This window comes from Takifugu flavidus, chromosome 16, assembly GCF_003711565.1.
Source record: "Takifugu flavidus isolate HTHZ2018 chromosome 16, ASM371156v2, whole genome shotgun sequence".
NCBI lineage: Eukaryota > Metazoa > Chordata > Actinopteri > Tetraodontiformes > Tetraodontidae > Takifugu > Takifugu flavidus.
This window is the reverse complement of record NC_079535.1, coordinates 12,509,800-12,530,800: the sequence shown is the minus strand read 5'-3', so window position 1 is coordinate 12,530,800 and position 21,001 is coordinate 12,509,800. Positions and strand designations below refer to the sequence as shown.

The window sequence follows — 21,001 nt, the reverse complement described above, 5'->3', positions numbered from 1 at the left end:
TAAAAAGCAAGTGTGGAGAAGAACCTTCTGAGACAGAAGCTTCTAAATTATCCTCGAAGGTTCCTCCAAATGACAAAATAACCAATGAAAAAGGGGATGAATGGAGCTGTGATGTGTAAAAATGCTACGCTACTGCAGGAAGCAGCTCAGCTGAGAAGCTTTGAGGGCTAAAACCTCCAGCGGCGCCCACAGGGACGCATTTTTAATACAAGTATGCCGAGTGTGCACTGAAGCGTTCCACTAATTACACCCAGCCCACCTAATGGAGATAGAATGTGGGTGAATCTTAGAGGACAGTGAATCTTCTGCTGGACAGGTGAAGCTAATTAGATATTTGGTGACCAGCTACAGTCCTGACCCCAATTTAGAGGTGAAACAAATGGGAGATCTGTCATCTTAAAGGGATTCTTTCATACTACTTTCTTGGTTTGGCTTTCTTCCCCTCTCAGTGTGTACGGCACTTTTACGCAATTTATGACATGGTATTTCAGAATTTGAAAAAATAAAATCATAAAAACATTTGCGTTTCTGTTTGACCGATTTAATTTAACTCACAAATAATTTACCGCGCATTTTCGGAACTTTGAACCACTGCTGCCATCTACCGGCAACGCCAGTAACTGCACTTTGTGTTTTTATTTCGTCATTTAAACGGAACACCCAAATAAACTATAATTTAGTTGATAGGGTTTTCTTTTGGTTTTTATATATCATTTGATATTCACACGATGTTTACGCCTTTCAATACAGTGCAGGCTAAAAAAATAAACATTTTGTTTTCCATTTTGGGTCTATTGTGTACTTCACGGTAGGCGGCGATGTTGCTCTTTTGCTATTAAAGGGGCTTTTCTGGTTGAGCGTAGGTTGGTTATTATCAAATCAAATCAAATCGCCTGTAACAATCATAATTAGCGAAGTTATTTAATAGAATATGAACGTTTCAAATCTGCATTACGTCTTTTTTAAACAGCCGCGTTTTGTCTTAGTGTCTTTATGTTCCGTATTTCACGGTCAAACACAGTTAAATCATTGAATATTAAAAAAACAAAACCCTCGTATAAACCGTTTATTAAATATACTTCGGGTTGAGTTCTGAAGCTCATTCGGTGAGGAAACCTCAAACTAAACCTGGGTTTGACCAGAGAAACTCACGTGTTGCACCTTCATCGCTCCTCCTCCTCACCCACCTGCAGCTCCTCAGCTCACCTGTTGGTGTCGCTACACCCACTCTCGTTTTAACCCTTTCGCTGCTGCTAAACATTTAATTCAGATGTTTGATTCAAGTAAAATGATGCACTTATTTATACCCCCGTGTTCTCTCTCACACACACACGCGCGCACACACACTTGCGTCAGTAAATAAAATCAATGCACCATCTGGGCGTTTATCACAAAACAGGTTTAATTTAATATCTCTTTATTTTTTAAAATAATTAAACATTTGTATTTCTCCAACCCTTTTTTTAATCTGTGTTTTCCCCTCCGTGTTTGATCATATTACATCTGGGCCGCTCTAACACACACAACTCTGTGAGGGAGAAGGAGGGAGGTTCAACCATCGCACCTCCGCCACAGTGGTCTGCTCCGGGCCTCCTGCCCTCTCTACTACCCCCGCCCACCCTCCCCAACTAAAAAAAAATATATATCCAAATGTCAAAAGAATCGTCTCCAAAATATCGAAAATGAGATAAAAACCAAGAGGGAGGAGTCAGACAGAAAGAAAGAGTAAAAAGGGGAAACACTATCATAAATAGCAGGAAGTTGTTCCATAATACCTCTTTATATACTGGATACTCCTCTCCACATGATCCTACACAAAAACTAAAGTACTACACGATACAAGATTATCAGTGTACTGCATTCCATAACAATGTACAGGGTTGTCTTTTTCCCACTGCTGTTAATACTGTGGAGTCAACACGGCGCCCCCTGGTGGGCGGAGGACAGAGGAGCAGGCTGAGGTGGACTAGATGACTTTCAGCACTTCTGATAACTTTTGTCTGTCAAATCCATCTAATGGCACCAGGAACCAGTTCCAGACTGACACCTGGGAGGACTGCTGTGGAAGGTACACGGGGACGGAAACGGAAAAAAAGAAAAAAGAAAGGATTTTTCTTTTGGTCCACATGTGGGGAGAAAAAAAAAATCTAAATTAGGGGATCTTTTTCAAATTATGTTGAGAGAAAATTTTAATTGTGATGAAAATTACAATTCTTTTTTTTTTTTTTTAGTGGAAATTAAAACCAAAAAACAAAACAGACAAAGAAAATGACATATTATGATGTACCCCTAATTTTTACTGGTATTTTCTCCAATGTGGCACTAATTCCCTTCCGTCCAGAGTTAAAAGGCAAAATTTGAGTGCGTTTACACGTGGACAACAACCCTGATGACCGTCCCCCGGGGGGGGGGCATCCGACCCGGCGCTCGAGGGCTGTGATCAGCAGGGATCTTCTGTCCGACCAGGCAGCTGACTGGGGTCCCACACCCCTGGGCCCCACAGCCCTGGGCCTGGGTCCCACAGCCCTGGGCCTGGGTCCCACACGCCTGGGCCTGGGTCCCACAGCCCTGGGCCTGGGTCCCACACGCCTGGGCCTGGGTCCCACAGCCCTGGGCCTGGGTCCCACAGCCCTGGCTCCCAGTCAGCGTTCACGCTGCCTCGCCAGCAGCTGAAAACCACCACCAGGTGGGGGCAAAATCAAAAGAATTACTTTGGAAGGTATACTTTCACATTTTCGTCAGTGGTTGCCAGGAGGGGTCCGAAAAGACATCGAGAGCATGTAAATGCACTCAAAGGGGAGACTGCAAGTGTGTGTTAATGTGTGTTTCCGAGCCCCCGTCGCTGGTTTTAAATGTGACCGGTTCGTTTTTCATCCAGCAGAAGGGAGGGGGCCGTTTTGAGGGGGGGTGTGAAGAGAGGGAACGTAAAGATGGAGGCATCCAGAGGAGAAGCAAAGAGGAGAACCAGGAAAACAAAAGATTACATCAGGGATGGGAGCGACGAAGAGCAGGATGAAGAGTTAAAATCAAACTATCTTCTTCTCCTTTTTGTTTTCCAAGAGTTCATTTCCTGTCCTACAGCCCACAAAATGGTTTTAATCCCCCTCCCACACAAGTCATATTCATGGTTTCTATTTTTTCTTCCTTTTTTTTTATTATTACTGTTTTGTTTTTCTGCAATAATATCGGTTTAAGGGGAAAAGAAAAAAATAATTATTTACAGTGCTGCTGAAATAATGAAAACAGACGTGATGAATCTACTGTAAAGTAAGTCGCACAAACACAGGAAAAAAAATAAAAACAAAATGAGGAAAATCTTAAGAAAATGGCCGATGCTCTGAATCAATCCAGACATAACGACCTGTTTCAGGGTTTGCTCAGAGCTCTGGGCAGACATGGCTGATGTAGAGGGGGGTAGGAGGAAAAAGGCAGGGGGGGGCAGGAAAGAAGGGGAGGGGCCTAGGGGTGCATGGCATTGTTTTTGTTAGTTGGGATGATCCCGTCACTCCTAAGGCCCCGCTTCAGCTCCAAATCCTCCAACTTCTTCCACAGCTCTTCCCGCTCCTTCTCTTTCTTCTTCTCCCTGCAGAACCAAACCAAGAAGACGTGAATTCAGTGGACGGTCCGTTGTTCCGAGGCCAACGGCATCCCGTCGGTAACGGCGAGGAGGTGCGACGGCGGCTGCTTACCGCTGGCGGTCTGACTTGTAAGTGGCTGTCAGCTCATCAAATAAGGTACTGTTCATCTCCATGAAGGCCTTCAGCACGTTGTAGACCAGCGCCACGATGGCCCTGTAAGCGGGTCAGAGGACAGAGGGTCACAACTGAACCCATCTCAACCTGCAGCGCTTTAGGCTTCAACGACTGTTGTCATTTATAGCACGATTTAGGCCCTCCAGGTCGGTGCTAAACCCCTGGTGGCCGCTAGAGGGAGCCAAAGGTAGCAGTTAGGGTCACAGCACTGGGCCGGAGAATTGGCAGCCCCAGTAATTATTGCAAAATAAAGTTCCCTTGTTTCTTATTTTGATGGTAAAGATGTAAGAGGAGGTCAGGAAAGACTGACCTGATGCTGCTACACTCGTTTACAGCAAAAGAACGGCCGAGTCTAACGTGACAATGTGACTAATCTGTTGGTTGCAGCACTCACGGGTTCCAGTGCTCTTTGGAGATCCTGTACAAGCTGGCGAACATGATGGGCAGGATGACGCTGGAGTTCTCCTCGATCAGGCTCATGATGTACTCGTTGTTCCAGTAGTACAGAGCTCGCTCCGCAACCTGAGACGGCCAGACACAACCGTGAGCGGACGGCCACGCGTCTCCAGACACGAGCTTAGTGCTGGGACGACTCCGCAGAGCCGGACAGGGCGACTGACCTGGAAGTGTGGGCTGGAGACACATCTGGAGATCTGTTTGAAGAGGGGCTCCTGGATCTTGACAAACTGCGTCGGCTCGATGACGTCCAGGATTTCCTCCAGCTCGCCCAGAAACATCACCTGCAGGGCGACAGCATCGCGTCACCCCCCACGCTCAGGCGGAGCCACCAGACTGCCAGCGGCCACAAAGTCTCACCTCTTTCTGACTGCAGGTTTTAGGCCAGAACTTCAGTAAACCCCTGATGACCTGACGAGGAAGAGGAGGAGATGAAGCTTACTGTAATGACCAGCTAACCTAGCTAACTTCCTGAAGCTAATGGAAGGGAAATCGGTTCTCGTACTTACCGGTTCTGTTAATGTCGGGTCTTTCTCTAGGAACTGTACAATGCAATACGCCAACTGCAGGGAGAGAACAGAACCAGAACCACATTCGGAGAAATGTTTCGTTTTCATTTTAAAGCGGTTCCAGATTGAGGCGGCGAGGCCCAGAACCATCATCACACCTCTGGACGAAGCCAAGCAGATGTTGACAGATCTCACCTGTGCGTGGAAGAGGGACAGACTCCTGACCGTGTGGAGCGGGATCAACACCTTAACCAGGAACTGTTTATGTTCTGCTTTCAGCGGCAGAGCGAAACCGTTGATTATACTGGAGATGGGGGCGCATCACAAAAGAAAAACCACATTAATTAATCATGAACACATGAAAGCTTCTCACTGACAAAGAGAAGAAGATCAAAGAGCTGCAGACAGAAATTATTATTGGTCCTGTAGCCTGGGAAAGAAACCGGTACCAGAATGGTCAGAACCACAAAGGACATGGTCTACAAACCTCCCCAGGATCTCCAACAGCTCGGCCACCCCGTTGAAGTGCTCCGTTTCATAAACAAAACTGACGAGACAAGAAGGGAGCAACAAAATTAGACCCAACACGAAGCACCCTGACCCGCTCGGGCCAGAAATACCCGACAGACTCACCGTAGAAAAATATTATTGATCTGTTTTCGTATAAAAGCCCTCAGCCCCAGGAATTTGCCATAGATTCTATGCAAGACTGTCTTCAAGTAGTCTCTCTCCCGAGGATCCTCGCTGTCAAACAACTCCAGGAGCTGGACGGGAGGAAAAGACCAGAGAGGTGAGACCATCGCAGAGGCGGGGGGGGGGACGCAGAGACGGACACGCCGAGGGACGGACGGACGCACGCACCTGTAGGACAAACTTCTGGTCTATGTACTTTTTGGCAATGCTGGGCTGGAATTCCTGACTCTCCAAGAAACGGATGAAGAACTCGTATACCAACTGGAGAGGGGAGGAGCCAAGGAGGACGAGAGGAGGAGACAGAAAGAGAAAGAGGGGAGATGTTAACGTCCACGGAGACACTGGCGAGAAGATCGTGGTCACCCGTTCCCGTTCCATCGCATTAAAACGCTGAACACGACGAGACGTTGGTGTGAAGATGTGAGACAGACCAACATGTCACTTAGCCCTCAAGCTAGCCCCGCTAACACTACGACTGGGTCACACCTCAAAGGGTCAAAGGTCACACACAGCGCAGTCTGAGGTGGGAAGGATGAGGACTGGACAGAACAGGAAGTGGGGGAGTAAAAAGGTTCAACTGGCTTTGGGGGGGGGGGGGGGTAAAACCTAAAATATAGAAGGAAACAAAAGAGAAAAAAGGTTTTACCAGGAAGCTTCTCCTTGAGATTTGCATCTCATTTCTAAAGGAGTCCTGGGCAGCAGGCACACAGAAGGAGGAGGGGAGGTGAGAGACCAGAGCATCTGGCTCTTTGGACCCAAACAAAACCAGCAGGAGAAGCAGCTGAGCAACAGCGTCATTTACAAACGCACGTTACACCCCAGCCATGTAGCAGCAGCAGGCAGCAGCTCTCTAGTTCCCCCCCCCCTCCCCAAGGTTCAGGCAGCATGAACTGTGGTGCAACCAACCACCAGGGGGCCCCCCAGCATGACTGATCACTAACGCTAGACAGAAATCAAGGAGTTCCTCAGGGGAGTTCCCGTAGCGCACCTGTAGGTGTGGCCAGGAGGCCTCGAGCGTCGGTTCGTCCTCCTCTGGGTCAAACTCGTTACTGTCGCTGGGCGGAAGAGTCCGGAATATGTTGTGAGACACCTGAAGGTAAACATGAGGAACGATGAGGTTAACACTTTCTACCGGGCTCTGGTTACCACTGGGGGTGTGTGTGTGTGTGTGTGTGTGGTGTGTGTGTGTGTGGTGTGTGTGTGTGTGTGTGTGTGTGTGTGTGTGAACAGCACAAATAATCTTTCAGCATCCAGATTAAACTTTAGAAATCCAGCGACTTCTTTTTTCATTCTCCTGTCCTGAAGCTTCCGCCAACGTGCGACTGACTTTAACCGGAACGTTCCGGGAATTCTCCATTAAGCCCCTCCCACTCACCATTTTGACGACCTCGGGATAGGCCTGCTCCGTCAGGTAGCCGCGGCTGACGGTCACGTAGTCCACCAGCTCGTTGAGCGTGGAGCGCTTGTACTCCTTCATCTTGAGGTCTGACAGCGTGTCCATAAAGTCAAAGACAGTACAGCACTGCTGCAGCTTCTTCAGGAACAGCTCCGGCTGTTCCGGCGCTGGCACGTCTGTGGGGGGGGGGGGGGGGGGGGGGGGGGGGGGGGGGTGAAGGGAGGGATCCCCGGAAAAGAGGGCAAGAGGAAGGTTAGAAACATCCACACAGCAGCACTTTGGAATCCCGAGTTGTTTGTCCGGCAAATGAAATCACAGAGGAGTCAACAGGATCATCGGGTCAAAGACGGGCGTGTGTGTGTGTGTGTGAACTGATAGAGGAAACAGGCAGGAACCATGGAGTCACTGGGAAGAGCAGGATGCTGCAGCAGCAGGTGAAGGAGTGCCTTTCCTGCCTGCTTGGGTTTTACTTATTCATCAAAGCTCCGCAGCAGCATCAGTATTCCGCTGAAGAGGAGCCGTCAGACCCGGAGCCGTCAGACCCGGAGCAGGTCGCTCAGGTCAGGCAGAGTTCAGCCCGCAGACCTGCGACGCACCGTTAACACCGAGTTTTGGGATTCACCTGATTCCAACCATGAAAACAGCAAAGCACGGACTAATTATCGGGATCCAAAGGTGAAAAGAACCACAATTAACAAAAAGGCTCGTTGAGTTTGCTCATTAATAATTCTGCTGTCCCCTGATGCTCCATTTAAACGGAAATGGTTCCGAATGAAGGCGTGATTCCGAAGGCCAACCGGATCGAAGTTCCCCTCCGATTAAAAACGGAGTGCTCCTGCAGGAGCCGTGCACGCGTGCACGCTTCTGTCGTGGGCGGCGATGATGGCGGCGAGGCCTCGGGGTCCGCAGCCTCACCACCGGAGCAGCGTGTGAACACCCGTAAAGGAAGCTATTAATAGACACATAATCACCGAGGATCCAGTAATCCCAGAGACAAAGACAGCGCAGCCAACCACGCTGGAACCCAAGGACCTGATGGAGAACCGGCGAGCTGAAGGACAGAGAGGCCGCGGGAGGAGTGTGTGGTTCCATTTAAAGGTGTGTGAAGAGCCAAGAAATGACGCCCACGCTCACCCCACGCACACCAAATTAGAAGTCAATTAGAATGACGGTCATGTAGCATTTGGAGCGATTAGCATCGGTGTGTTTCGCTAACGCTCAGCCGGGGTTGAGATGTGGTCCGATCGGACCCCGTCTGACCCGTGCAGTTCACACGTGCTCATTAAAGCATCAGTCCTTCGATCGGGCTGAATTATGCGCTGCTAAATAAACGAACTATTGGGCCTCCTGGTGCAGCGATTGTGCTGCCTGGTGAAAAACCCTGGAAATTCCAGGTTGTCTGGCTGGAACGTCGGCCTCCACCAGCTCTTCTGCTCCAAGTTTGTCTGCTCTGCTTCTCCAGTTCAGCCTCGACTCTCATCTGAGCTTCGTTAGCGGCGGAAGGGAGACTTAATACCGTTTAATTAATGGAGGAGAAGCAATTTACAACTCACAGCATGAGAGAGACCCAAAAACAGACCGTTCACCACAGGAACCCCCGAGAGTGGCACTAAATACACAACAGGACCGAGCGACGATCACGTGCACGAATGGGAATACGGCAGCTCGTGTAAGAGAAGCTAAATGAAGAAGAATCGGATGGTTTTACGGCATTAAGCTCTTCAGATCTTCAGAAGGAGGCTCCAGATTACAGCAGCTCCTAATGACCCGAGCAGCCAAACATGATTAAGAGTTAAGTAAGTCTACAAGAAGCTCGGTCAGAATCACACACACACACACACACACACACACACACACACACACACACACACACACGTTCATTCAAATACTCAGAGGTGGTGAAGCCCAGGTGATGTTATCTCAAACGTCGCAGATCGCCCGTCGGACACACGGACGCCGTCGCTGCAGGGCGCTCCGCTAAGCTGACGGCGCCGACTCACTCGGGCTGTTTTCAAGCTGGGAGGAAACTGGAGTACCTGGAATTTGACAGACCCGGGAGCTCCGGATCCTTCAGACCATCCCAATTACTCTTATTAGGAACCTAAAAGCCACGATGACACACACACTCACTCACACACACACTCACTCACACACACACACTCACTCACACACACACACTCACACACACACTCACACACACACTCACACACACACAACACACACACACACACACACACACACACATACTCACACACACTCACACACACACACACACACACACACACCACACACACACACACTCACACACAGGGAAAGCCCCAAGTCTCTAAAAGCAGCGTGTGTATGACTGGTCAGGCGAGCTTGAGTTACAACAGGAGAGAGAGAGAGAGAGAGAGAGAGGGGGCCAAGGGGCGAGCTGCGGCGCCTGAAGGTCAATTAAAGGTTTGTTATAATCAGGCTACGCTAATATCATGTTTGTACATGTGCTAATGGGCCGTGTCATCACCCACAGCCACCATCACGGTGCACACAGGCAACGCTAAACGCCACAGATCAAAGCCACGGAGACGCTGGAACAGGAGCCAAGTATTAATAATCAGGATTCAATATTGATTTCCTCAACAGAAGCAGAGGACTTTTAAAAGGCTGTTTGTCATGTTCCCTGCAGAGGACATGGGTTCTGTCCCCACTGGGGCTATAATCCACCCGGGTCAGCGTTACATAAAAGATTATGGCGAGATGAGAAGATACATCCTGGCTGGAATCACATCTGCTCCTTTTGTTGTCCTGTGGTGACGTTTCCATCAATCTGCTTTTCAGCTACTCCCACTTCTTTTTTCCAGTCGTTTCCTCGTCGCAGGGATAAAATAAAACAGATCCCACTTTAAGTGTTTAAGATTCCAAAACACGCGATGGAGAAAAGAACCCCGTGACAGCCCGAGTGTCGCCGAGCCCGGCGGCAGCGGTCCCGATCACCTGGGATGGTTCACACAAAGACAGCGTTCAGCGCCACCCCGACGGGAGCGTCGGGATCGCTCGCCGCTCGCATAGCAGAGATTCCAGCATCGTGCACCCCCCCCCCCCCTCAGAAGGCAGAAGCCTGAAGGTTGTTGGAGGTGGTTCCCCTGAGTGAGGAACCATCTCATGTTGAGGAGTTGACAGTTCGCCCCTCTGATCCCTTCTGAACACGACTCGATTCACCCGTCAGCGCTGGGGGGCGATTTAGGGTCCGACTGTTAGTTAACTACAAAAAAACCCCCGTGGAGCACCGACCCCAGCCAAGCAGCTCATCTCCACAAATACTGTGACTCAGTAGAATAGACCATCTTTGATCTTTGGAAGGTCAAAGGTCAAAGTCCCTCTGGAATTCCAGAACTTCTCTTTGGCCCGTGATCAACGTTTCCTGGAAATGTCATCACAAAAAGCACCGACGAAACCACAACAACGTGCTAAACTGTCGTAGTGGGCCGACGCGTGAAGCCGAACTGGACCGGAGTCCTGACACTGGTTCTTCCTGGTACCAGAGCCTGGAACAGGTCAGCACCAACTGGACCACAGAGACCCGCTCCTCCACGCAAGACTTTCCAGCCTCTCCTCAGCCAGTGAAAACACTCGTCTTCTGTTACCACGCGGTCCATTTTAAGTTACCTTTCTCTCTGCCTCGCGAGTGTGTGTGGACACACACACGCACACACGCACACACACGCACACACACGCACACAGCTGGTGACAGCAACAGCCGAGGCTAACTTTAACGCGCAGCGCTCGTGCTAGCGCCTGCCACACAAACGAGCCGTATCCACTCACTTAATCAGGATTCCTCTTCCTGTCGGGCTCCAGCGGGAGAAAACGACCGTGGCGAGCGCTGCGGCGGGCGCCGATCAAATTAAACACGTGGACCGCGGGACTTTAACTGACCTCCCGCTCGCCTGGCAGCAAGTGTGGGGCCGGGGAACTGTAAAGAGACGCTGAGCGGGTCGGGTTTCTCCTGAGGGGAGGGAAGATGGAGCGGCGTGTGGGTGGGAGGGTTTCACTGACAGGGTCAAATCCAGAACGACTGTTCAGCAATGTGCATCTCCGCCTCTATTTTCTGCTCCTCTCGGCAACAGAGGCCAGACGCCCGTCGGGTCTCTCGCTCCTCCACAAACGGGTCGCCTGTAGGAGGACTCAAGGCGCCGGTGGAGGAACGTTAACTCTGCGGGTCCCAAACCGCCCAAATACGCCTCATTGAAAGACCAAAGGACTCGCGGGACATTCTGGACACCCAGAAGACATCAGATGAAACCTGGGACACGTTCAGGGTCTCACAGAGGAGCCCCGACAGCGTCAGCGAAGACGGACCTGGAGCCAAAAGCTGGTCGGGAAGAGTTTCCAGGTGTCTGATCAGAGATCGGAGCCAAAGGAGACAGAGGTGGAGGAAGGGGAAGTTTTAGAAAAGTTCCTATTTAAGGGGCTCAGATCAACCACAAAGCGACACAAGCAGGTGATTTAATGTATAAAATAAACAGGACGAAGGACACGAAGGTGTCCACTTTATGGGTGTTTGCCTCCCATCGGAATCTTTTCACCCTCAACATAAAGGGAGGATTCAGGCAACGTGATCTGCTGTTGCTATGCCAACTCGGGTGGTAACCAGGGAGCAGGCTGGCAATTTTTTCTGCCCTTCTCATCTAAATGTTTGAAGAAAACATTCCCGCACCAGTTCCATATTCCAGCGGTTCATGCTAACGTTGCAGGCCGTGCTAAAGAACCCTAGCAGAACCTCTCTTGATGCTGTCCTGATGGGTCCAGTCAGCCAGCCCATAAAAGACGGCCCATAAAAGCCGCCCAACTGTTGCTGAAGGCCACCCGTGTGGTCGGCTGCAGCCTGAACGACTACGGACATCTGCAGCCGTTACGGCTCTTCTGGACTTTATCTGGGCCTCCACATTCTTCCTCTCCGGGTGGACGGTCAGCAGTCGGGGACACTCCGAGGGTGTCTCGGGTTCTGGCCGGACTCGCCTGCCCTTTAGCAGGTCAACTGGAGCGCCCAGCACCGTGCACAGCGCCCAGTGCTGGGTGGCACTCGCACGCGTGGAGCCGCTCTTCATCTTCATTTCATTGTTCTTAGCTGCATTTGCTAACGGTTGGAGACCCAAATGATCCCACAATCAATCAGATGATGGCAAAACCGTCAGAACGCTAAGCCCCGCCCCCTCGGACCAGCAACGACACCAACACCAACTCTGGCAGCTCGTCTCTCTTCTTCTTCCCTTTTAGGAGGGTGCTGGTGTCCATCCCGTTTGCTTATGGGTGAAGGCAGGAGCCAGCTCATTGCACGTGAGCATTCCCTCCCCAGGTTTCTCCTGCATCGGAGCTTGAACCAAGAACCCTCCGTGTCCCGGGCCCACAGAGCCGGGGCGACCTGCCGCCCCACTCTGGCAGCTGCCAGTGTTTAACATCACAGGACACTACAGAGAAACGTTCACGGATGATGATGATGATGATGATGATGTTTGCATTTGTTACACCGTCACACTCATTTACGCTCGCTCCAACGTACACACACTTACACACACACACACACACTGCGCTTACCCTTGAGCAGTGGCAAGGGCGTGAGCTCTATGGGTTTGCCCTGAGAGCGGAACTGGGACGAACTCTGCGAGCGCTTCTGCTTGGCCTTTCTGACAGACTTCCGGGAAAATCCATCTACTTTGTCCACGGATGGTGATGTGGTGGCTGCCGAGGACATAGCCCTGCTGGGAGAGAGGACAAGGTGAGAGCGCTGGGGCAGCAACGCCGACTGAGGGCAAAACACAGACATTAATGCATTAGGATCACAGCTTTAGCTTGAGTTTAGCTTGAGCGTTAGCATGGCGGCGCTGCTCTTGTTCCTCACCACTTGTTAATATCGAAACAAACAAAGGCAGCAGCACCGAAGCAGGTGTGATCACGTCTTCGAGCAGAGAAGCAACAGCATCGCGACCACACTCGGACTCGACTGTCCGCGTCTGACGCGCACGCGCACGTGCACACGGACCAAACAATGGCAGCAGTGGTGCGTCTTGAAGGCTTCTGCCATAGAGGAAGCAGAGGAAATGTTCGCAGCAGCATGTTTGCAGCTGATTACGTCTAACGAAACAGCAACGGGAGCAGCCAGTAAACGTCTCCCTCCCCAGCAGGAGCTGCTGGACTCTTGCTTCAGCAGCACGATCATTTTCCTAACGTCGTGTTCACGTTCCAACTCTAAACCGCACAAAAGCAGCGTCTCCGCGCCCCCCCAGGTGGACGAATCCTTATAGAGATGCATTTTAACTCCTCAGCACAGCTCTCAGGAGCCGACCCAACTCAGAACAGAAGGCCGTGGCGCCGTGGCGTGCCCGTCTCAGCTCCACCCACGACCACTTTGTCCCAATAATATTATAAAACACGCGAAACAGCTGCAAATCTGGAAGGAAAAGGCAGAATTGAAGCTAAAGAATGGTTACATAACGAGGCATGAAGAAGTGGCTGCGGGCCATACGTGTGCTGGCTGCATCTCTGGAGTCAACGTCGGGGGGGGGCACCCGGGATGAGCACGGTTACTGTTGCCGTGGCGAGCACGAGCGCCACCAGGAGCACTGGATGCCAGCAGAGACGCTCCCACCCGGCTGGTATCACGCCGCTCCTGACAGAAACCGTCCCAAAGTCACACGGAGGTTACTGCGAGGCTCCCGGGGGCCAGGGGGCACCGAGGGGGCCAGGGGGCACAGAGGGGGCCAGGGGGCACCAAGGGGGCACCAAGGGGGCCACCTCAGGGTCCCAACTCTGAATCCACACTAGATAGGGGGGTGACAACGTTCACCAGGGGTTGAGACAGACCAACATCCTGAAGAGCATCCATGAACGCTCCTAATGGAGGTTGAAGGCTGCTGTGCTACAAAGGTCTTTGGTTTGCATCCCAGCACGCTCCCGGACCAGCGGGACCGAACAGCACAACCTAGACCCACTCCTCTTAAGACACCGGCAACAAAGGTCCAACAGAACGTCCGAACAACAGCGAGGCCTTTGAGTGGCGTCGGCTGGGCCCCACCGGTCAAACGGACCCGACGCACCTGGACTCTGGACTCACCTGCACAGAGAATCACTGGAACCTCCATGAAGCACCATCGGTGGCCTCTGTGGCTCCGACACCAGCCGGCCGAACGAGGAAACGCTCCACAACACGGAGCGAGCGGGAGCCGGAGCGGCGGCAGAGACGGAGAGCAAGGCAGCTCCAGCCTCAGTCCCCTCCCCGTCCTCTTACATAAGAGACCAGATGATGTGGACACATCGGGATTAAAGCACCGGGAGGACAGAGAGGGACCACGGAGAGGAGGGACCTCACCTGTGCCAGCCTACGTTTACACCACAGAACCCACAGGAGCGCTCAACGTCGTGCTAACGTGTTAGCTCACACGTGCTAACACGTGTTAGCTCAACGCTGTGTAAAAGAAATGATTCTTGTTTAGCATAGATCATTTCAACCAGTCAGGTCAAGCACGTTCATCTGATGATGCTTGTGCAGGTGCACGAGGTGGAGGACAAGTCCAACACAGCATGGAGGACAAGTCCAACACAGCATGGAGGACAAGTCCACACAGCATGGAGGACAAGTCCAGGCGGAGGACAAGTCCAACACAGCATGGAGGACAAGTCCAGCACAGCACGGAGGACAAGTCCAGCCCAGCATGGAGGACAAGTCCAGCCCAGCACGGAGGACAAGTCCAGGTGGAGGACAAGTCCAACACAGCATGGAGGACAAGTCCAGCACAGCATGGAGGACAAGTCCAGCACAGCATGGAGGACAAGTCCAGCCCAGCATGAGGACAAGTCCAGGCGGAGGACAAGTCCAGCACAGCATGAGGACAAGTCCAGCCCAGCATGAGGACAAGTCCAGCACAGCATGAGGACAAGTCCAGCACAGCATGAGGACAAGTCCAGCCCAGCATGGAGGACAAGTCCAGCCCAGCATGGAGGACAAGTCCAGCCCAGCATGAGGACAAGTCCAGCACAGCATGAGGACAAGTCCAGCCCAGCATGAGGACAAGTCCAGCACAGCATGAGGACAAGTCCAGCACAGCATGAGGACCAGTTCTGGGTGTTCTGGCTCGGAGGTTTGACCAAAAAAAGCTGCAGCCGCTTTTTAAGCAACACTAGAATGTTCCCGCTAGATCCCACATGATGGGATGTCTGGTCCCCGTGGCAACTGACAGAATCCAAAGAGCACCAAACAGAACCGTCACAATCGTGAGGACACGGGCCCGGTTCCCTGGGAGCGGAACATCGCAACCTCGTAGTTAAAGATGCATAAGAACAAGAAGTGCATCAACTCCGGCCCGTTATCGGAGCGGCCCGGTCCAATGACCCTTCGGACCACATGACCTGCCGGCGCCGTTAATGCGCTGATTAATTACTGGATTTATAGCAGAGCCAGAAGTGACACGAACCAGCAGGAACCCTTGCAATGCACCACATTAGGGCCCAGGAGCCAGGGCCCCCAGCAGCCAGGGCCCCAACGCAACCAGGCCCCCACGCAACCAGGGCCCCAACGCAACCAGGGCTGCCACGCAACCAGGGCCCCCACAACCCCAACGCAACCAGGGCCCCCACGCAACCAGGGCCCCAACGCAACCAGGGCTGCCACGCAACCAGGGCCGCCACGCAACCAGGGCCCCAATGCAGGCACGGCCCCAACGCAACCAGGGCCCCCATGCAACCAGGGGCCAAAACGCAGCCAGGGCCCCCACGCAACCAGGGGCCAAAACGCAACCAGGGCCCCCACACAGCCAGGGGCCAAAACGCAACCAGGGCCCCCACGCAGCCAGGGCCCCCACGCAACCAGGGGCCAAAACGCAGCAAGGGCCCCCACGCAACCAGGGCCCCCACGCAGCCAGGGCCCCAACGCAACCAGGGCCCCCACGCAGCCAGGCCCCCACGCAACCAGGGCCCCAACGCAACCAGGCCCCCAACGCAACCAGGGCCCCAATGCAGCCACGGCCCCCACGCAACCAGGACGTGTCGAGGGCCGGTCCACGGTCACCTGAGACACATGGACCTTCCCTCCATAAGGGCCCGTGGGACAGGGCCAAACGAGAACGCCCCCCCCGATGGCCCCCAGGGTCCGGCCGGACATCACACCTGCCCGCTGGCACCTTGGAGCCTCGGACACAGGAAGGAAAAGTCTAACGGACGGTTGGTTTCTTCAGGTCGGTCTCCATCAGCGACATCTCTCACTCATCAGCATGTTCCCGTACCCCCATCACCTTCATCACCATCATCATCATCACCCTCATGTCACCACAGTGCCCTTGGTCGTGCACGCGCACTCCACTAAAGTCCCAAGTTGGAAAATGCGACGCACAATTTTGGTCCAAGTTGAGCCTTTTCATCGGGGCGGACACGTTCTCCTTCCACCGAGATCGAGACCCAGCGGGACCAGCTCTGCCCGGGCAGAATCACCCGCTAACTCCCCACAAAGACCGGACATTTTGACCACGATTGCGACCGCACGTCCCGATAATGGCCCACATTATCGGGGCAGAAACGCCGATCGCGAGAGTAACCGTGCGTTTCAAAGGCGACCGCGTCGAATAAGTGAGCAGAAGCGAGCCCGGCGATGTCGGGCCTGGCAGCAACACAATATTCAAAACTTGACAGCGCGATAGCCTCAACGTTAGCTAACCAGCTACCGCCGCTTCCTGGTGAACTCAAACGTCTTAAACGAGACCAGGATTACCGCAGCTAGTTGTTTTCTCCGTGTTTGCAACACACGCCATCGAACTTAACGTTGAGTCAATGAAGCCTTCAACCACAACTTTCGAGCCGTATTTTAAAAAAGAGCATTTCGGATAGTTAGCTAACGTTAGTGCGGCGGCTATCGCGGGTTAGCTTAAGTTGAACATACAGCCTTAGCGTACAGCCGTCACCAGCTAGCTTTCAGATAATCTTGCAACTCAAACGCTGGAAGCTGCAATGAAAACACAGAGTAAATCATGGTATGGATTTACACAAATACTAATAAAACCACGTTACCTGGGCGGGCATGGGCGATCACCCATCATCCCAGATGTAAATACAGGGGCAGTGCTAATACTGCTACACTTAGCTAGCGCTAGAGGACTGACAGACCGAAAAGGTTGGGATACACACTCTGTCCCAAGTCCCGACCAGAGCTCGGCAAGCTGCAGCCGGCAGAGTGGCCCTTAGCCTCTCCAGATGTAGTACTTTACCTTGATCCTTTGCGGTTCGCAACGGAGACGGTGGCAAGGAGTTCCTATGTTTGGAAATCTACCGGGCTTACAGTTCTGCTACCCGCAGCTCGGTGCAAACAGCCTTTTCCCAAGCAAGCGGCGTAACAGCAGGAAAATTTGGCCTGAAACAAGTCAAACCCACGAGTGCCCGTTCCTTCCAAAAGAATAACGTTCAAACTTCCATTAATAATAAAGTACGGCTGTATAAAACGATTATGTCAACGCAATTACATTCCTGATAGAGCCTGGCTTCCTTAGCTTTCCAAATCCCCTGGAGTTTATATTTTCCTCGGCTAGTTTACGATTCGGGGATGTTCCGTTTCACCCTATTGTCAACACTACTGGGTTGAGACCATGGCACACATAACAGAAATGCACCTGAACGTGCTTGACGGGTTTAGACGGGAGAACGACGCTGATTGGCCAACGGGGACGAAGCCGCGCGTTTTGATTGGACGACGAGTCACGTCAATCACGTCGGGGGTGGACGAGGGTCTGAATCCGTTGGTTGGGCGGAGAAGAAGGGACGAGAGATCGGGGCCGACATCAAAGTGCTGTGTGTGTGTGCGCGCGCGCGCGTGTGTGCGTGTGTGTTGGAATGAGGCTAAACCTGTATGAGGATCAGCCCTTCGTTTCTCCGTCTTCAGACTTTCACGCACGTCGCCGCGCGTCCATGTCCCGCATGAATGCGTCCGAGTTCACGTCAACGCCGAGTTGTGTTTCCGAGGGTTTTCGGGGTAGTTGTTTGCAGCGGGAGTTACATAACTACAGTCTGTTGCTCGGTAGTTGGCGAGGCTAATGCTACAGCTGGGGCAGGGGCGCGCTTGGGGGGGGGGGGGGGGGGGTGAAGGGTGGCCCCGGCCCCCGTCACGCACAGGTGCATCACAGTGCTGTCAGATCCCTAAAATCCAGTTGATTTTTGCTAAACTGAGAGTTTTCTTCCACCTGGACGACCGAGAACAATCACGGGACGTGTTGTGTGAGTGTATTCTGAGGGGAACTGACATCTTAATTATGATAATTATGAGTTTAACTGAAGCAGCCGGACAATTGTTGGGCTATAAAATGCTATTTCTGCCTATGAGATGTCAATAAACATGATGTAAGACTTTTACATTAGAATATTTTCAGAATTTGCACTTTACTGCAAAGTTTGGGGGAGAAGCCTCTCCACTAATTGGCTGGTTTGCATCCTGTCTAAAACGTAACAGATTAGCGACTTTAAAACAGCCTCAGGTTGAGAAATGATGGGATTTTAAACTTCATAACTGGACCAAGCTTTCTGAGGCCAGCACCCTGCTGGGTTTCCTTAATAGACTGAATTCTACGAACAGGAGTCACTTGTGAGCTGTTGTGATGAGGAAAAAACTGCAGATATTTTTAATGGCTCCGTGTTCAAGGGATAAACTAAGTGAAAGCAGTTTGTGGCCCTTTTGAACATGTCCAAATCTCATTCCCCTGCAGACGTTCCTCATTCTGGGAGCATCTTCAACACTTTAAATTTCTTTTTAATAAAGCACGTACGTCACAGGAAAAGCCATAATATTAAAAGGTGAAATGCTAAAAAAAACAAAAAACACACTGTTTAGACAAACAAGAACACTCTGTCCATTTATGGGTGAGATGTAAAATGATGGAAGTCACGGTTCTGATTTGACCCGCAGAAATTTCAGACTCCTCCATTTAAACGGCTTTAAGAAATCAGCGAAGTGGGAGATTCTTCCTCTGCTGGATGTGAAAGTGTGCATCATAAAGCCCTTTTCTCTCTGCATGTTTGTGCTTTATTCACCACCTGGAGCTTCCTTCTTTTTGCTCTGGTCACCGTATTTCTTATGTGGCCTGCACTTCAGCCTCACAGCTGACTGGCTCTTCCTCGACTCCATTTTCCGTGGCGTGACCACCCCCCCTCCTGTTCTCCATAGCAGCAGCTGGGAGTCCTCGCCCCCAGTGACCAGAGAGTCCTCCGCCTCGTCCCACAGGAAGCAGCGCACCGTGGAGGTGTGGCCGCCCACCAGGCTTCGCAGGAGACCGAGTCCTTTGTCCCTGCACTCCATCAGGTGGACCTCCCCGCTGTTCTTTCCACCGACCACCAGCAGCTTCTGGGCCTTCTCCAACCACCTCCCACCAACCAGGTAGTCCACAGCTCCTCCATCGTCCAGGCTGCGAGCGTCAAAGGTGCTGTAGACGGTGAGGGGCTCATCGGTGTCCAGCTGTCGCAGATCCCACAGGTGGAGCCCCTCGTCGTGGCTGAGGCACAGCAGCTGGCTGTAGTCCGCACCGCACCAACAGATGGCGCTGGCGGACGAGTTGCTGTTGCAGGTGGACAGCAGCGCTTCGTCCTCTGTCCCCCGACTCAGGTCAAACACATTGACGAGACCGTCCGTGGAGCCGCTTGCCAGTCGGTCCTTGTCCCGAGGGTGAAAGCGCACCTGTGTGATGTCATCACTGTGCGACTCAGAATACACCCCGAGGAGACCGCCCCCCTGTTTCCTGACGTCCCAGAACACCATGAAGCTGTCCTCTTTGTTCACTTGTGCCGTTCCAGCACAGACGATAGTGTCACAGCAGCTCAGGTCGAAGCTGCAGTAGCTGTGCGACGGGTCGCTTCGGAACACCTGCGCCGCCTGTATCGCCGGCCGCCGGACGTCCCAGCCCCTGACTGTCCCGTCCGCAGAAGCAGAGTAGAGCAGATCGGGCGAGCTGTGGGAGAAAACAACCCCGGCAAGTGGCCCACTGTGACCTTTCAGCTGTCCCACAGAGTCCAGCGTGCTCTTATTGTGGAGGCGGATGGTGAAGTCAGAAGAGGACGCGGCGAGGAGGCCGTCTGGGTGCGCGGCCACATCCAGGAGGTAGGTGCGCTCCTCTGAGCAGGACTGCTGAGCAATGGACAGACCTTTGAGCTTCTCCTCTAAAGCGTCCATGACAGCTCAGAATGCTGCTCTGCAACAACATGAAATCATGACTCGGTCACGAAGGATTAAAGCAGTAATAAAGTGTGGCCCAAGCTAAGGTAAAGCAAGGATAGATATTAATGTACAAATTACTATAATTAATGTTTTCTGTGGTTCTTACAAACATTTGATCCTACCTGCTTTTTCCAGGTCGACAAATACGCCCGCGCGCTATAATCTGGCACGCTTCAAGACATATCAGTACAAAATATTGCGTAAAACCTTTTAATAACGACCTAAATTTGAAGGCGAGGTTTTAAAAAACACTTTTTGCAGCAACAATATTATCGATTCCTTGTGGAAGCATGCGTGTGGGGTCTTCTTCTCTCGCGGTGCGGACGGTCGGACAAGCGCCGTGGGGCCGCTGCTGCCCCCTGCTGGAGCGCTTGGGGCAGTGCTGTGTCCAACAGGGGGATTTCACTGTCTTTGGTAGTGACCTTAAAACTGAAAAAAAAACTCATTTGACGTTACATTTTTAAAGTCACCACCAAAGACACTCTTTACTACACCTTCCAACCAGCGTAGTAAAGAGGGGATCAATGTTCTGGAGTTTGAGCCAATTGGGGGAAACGCTGTAGGAAACTGAGGGATGCATTAGAGGTGAAACGGCAGGAAGCACAGGAGCATGAAGTGGGGTTAGAGGGGGAGGAAGGAACGAAAATGAGATTAAGTAAAACGAGTTTTTAATGCCTGAGGAAAATTGGAACTCGGAACAGGTGCTATAACATGTTCCAGGTCCAAAGACAATAACTAATTCATAATAAGTATGCCACTCCCTTGTTGGTTAGCTGTTACAGAAGCGGTTGACATGAATTACCACCAGCTTTGATCCTTAAACCAGCAAAGAGACCTGGCCGAGGGGGATGAAGGTCACCACTTGGAGCTACACCATCATCATCACCATGGGCCCTTGAGCAAGGCCCTAAATGCCATATAAAGTTTTTAACTATGCTATCAATTTATTTTTAGCCAATGTCTTTGAAGTGCTTTG

At 52.0% G+C, this 21,001-nt stretch overlaps 2 protein-coding genes and 2 long non-coding RNA genes across 5 annotated transcripts; 1 reads left to right on the top strand and 3 right to left on the bottom strand.

The window, feature by feature from the left end:
* Positions 1–1,378: 1,378 nt before the first annotated feature.
* On the bottom strand, positions 1,379–17,031 carry ppp2r5eb (protein phosphatase 2, regulatory subunit B', epsilon isoform b). Its single transcript, XM_057011742.1, has 14 exons — positions 16,842–17,031; positions 12,384–12,547; positions 6,786–6,982; positions 6,399–6,500; positions 5,579–5,671; positions 5,351–5,481; positions 5,205–5,264; positions 4,913–5,021; positions 4,718–4,771; positions 4,569–4,619; positions 4,373–4,492; positions 4,147–4,274; positions 3,690–3,791; positions 1,379–3,583 (listed from the first exon to the last, which is right to left on the bottom strand). The coding sequence occupies exons 1-14, from the start codon at positions 16,868–16,870 to the stop codon at positions 3,460–3,462; spliced, it is 1,464 nt and encodes a 487-aa protein (XP_056867722.1). The 5' UTR covers positions 16,871–17,031; the 3' UTR covers positions 1,379–3,459.
* LOC130513136 (uncharacterized) lies at positions 9,864–12,377 on the bottom strand. The gene is made up of 2 exons (XR_008946625.1): positions 11,850–12,377; positions 9,864–11,802 (listed from the first exon to the last, which is right to left on the bottom strand). It is a non-coding gene; the product is annotated as an uncharacterized LOC130513136 (long non-coding RNA).
* On the top strand, positions 14,230–14,983 carry LOC130513135 (uncharacterized). The gene is made up of 3 exons (XR_008946624.1): positions 14,230–14,354; positions 14,469–14,537; positions 14,863–14,983. It is a non-coding gene; the product is annotated as an uncharacterized LOC130513135 (long non-coding RNA).
* Positions 17,032–18,551: 1,520 nt separating the features above from the next.
* On the bottom strand, positions 18,552–20,799 carry wdr89 (WD repeat domain 89). Of its 2 annotated transcripts, none has more exons than XM_057011743.1 (2): positions 20,148–20,799; positions 18,552–19,999 (listed from the first exon to the last, which is right to left on the bottom strand). In XM_057011743.1, the coding sequence occupies exon 2, from the start codon at positions 19,978–19,980 to the stop codon at positions 18,841–18,843; it is 1,140 nt and encodes a 379-aa protein (XP_056867723.1). In that variant the 5' UTR covers positions 19,981–19,999; positions 20,148–20,799; the 3' UTR covers positions 18,552–18,840. The 2 variants fall into 2 exon arrangements, with proteins under 2 accessions (XP_056867723.1, XP_056867724.1); XM_057011744.1 differs by having other exon boundaries at positions 18,552–19,994.
* Positions 20,800–21,001: the final 202 nt, after the last annotated feature.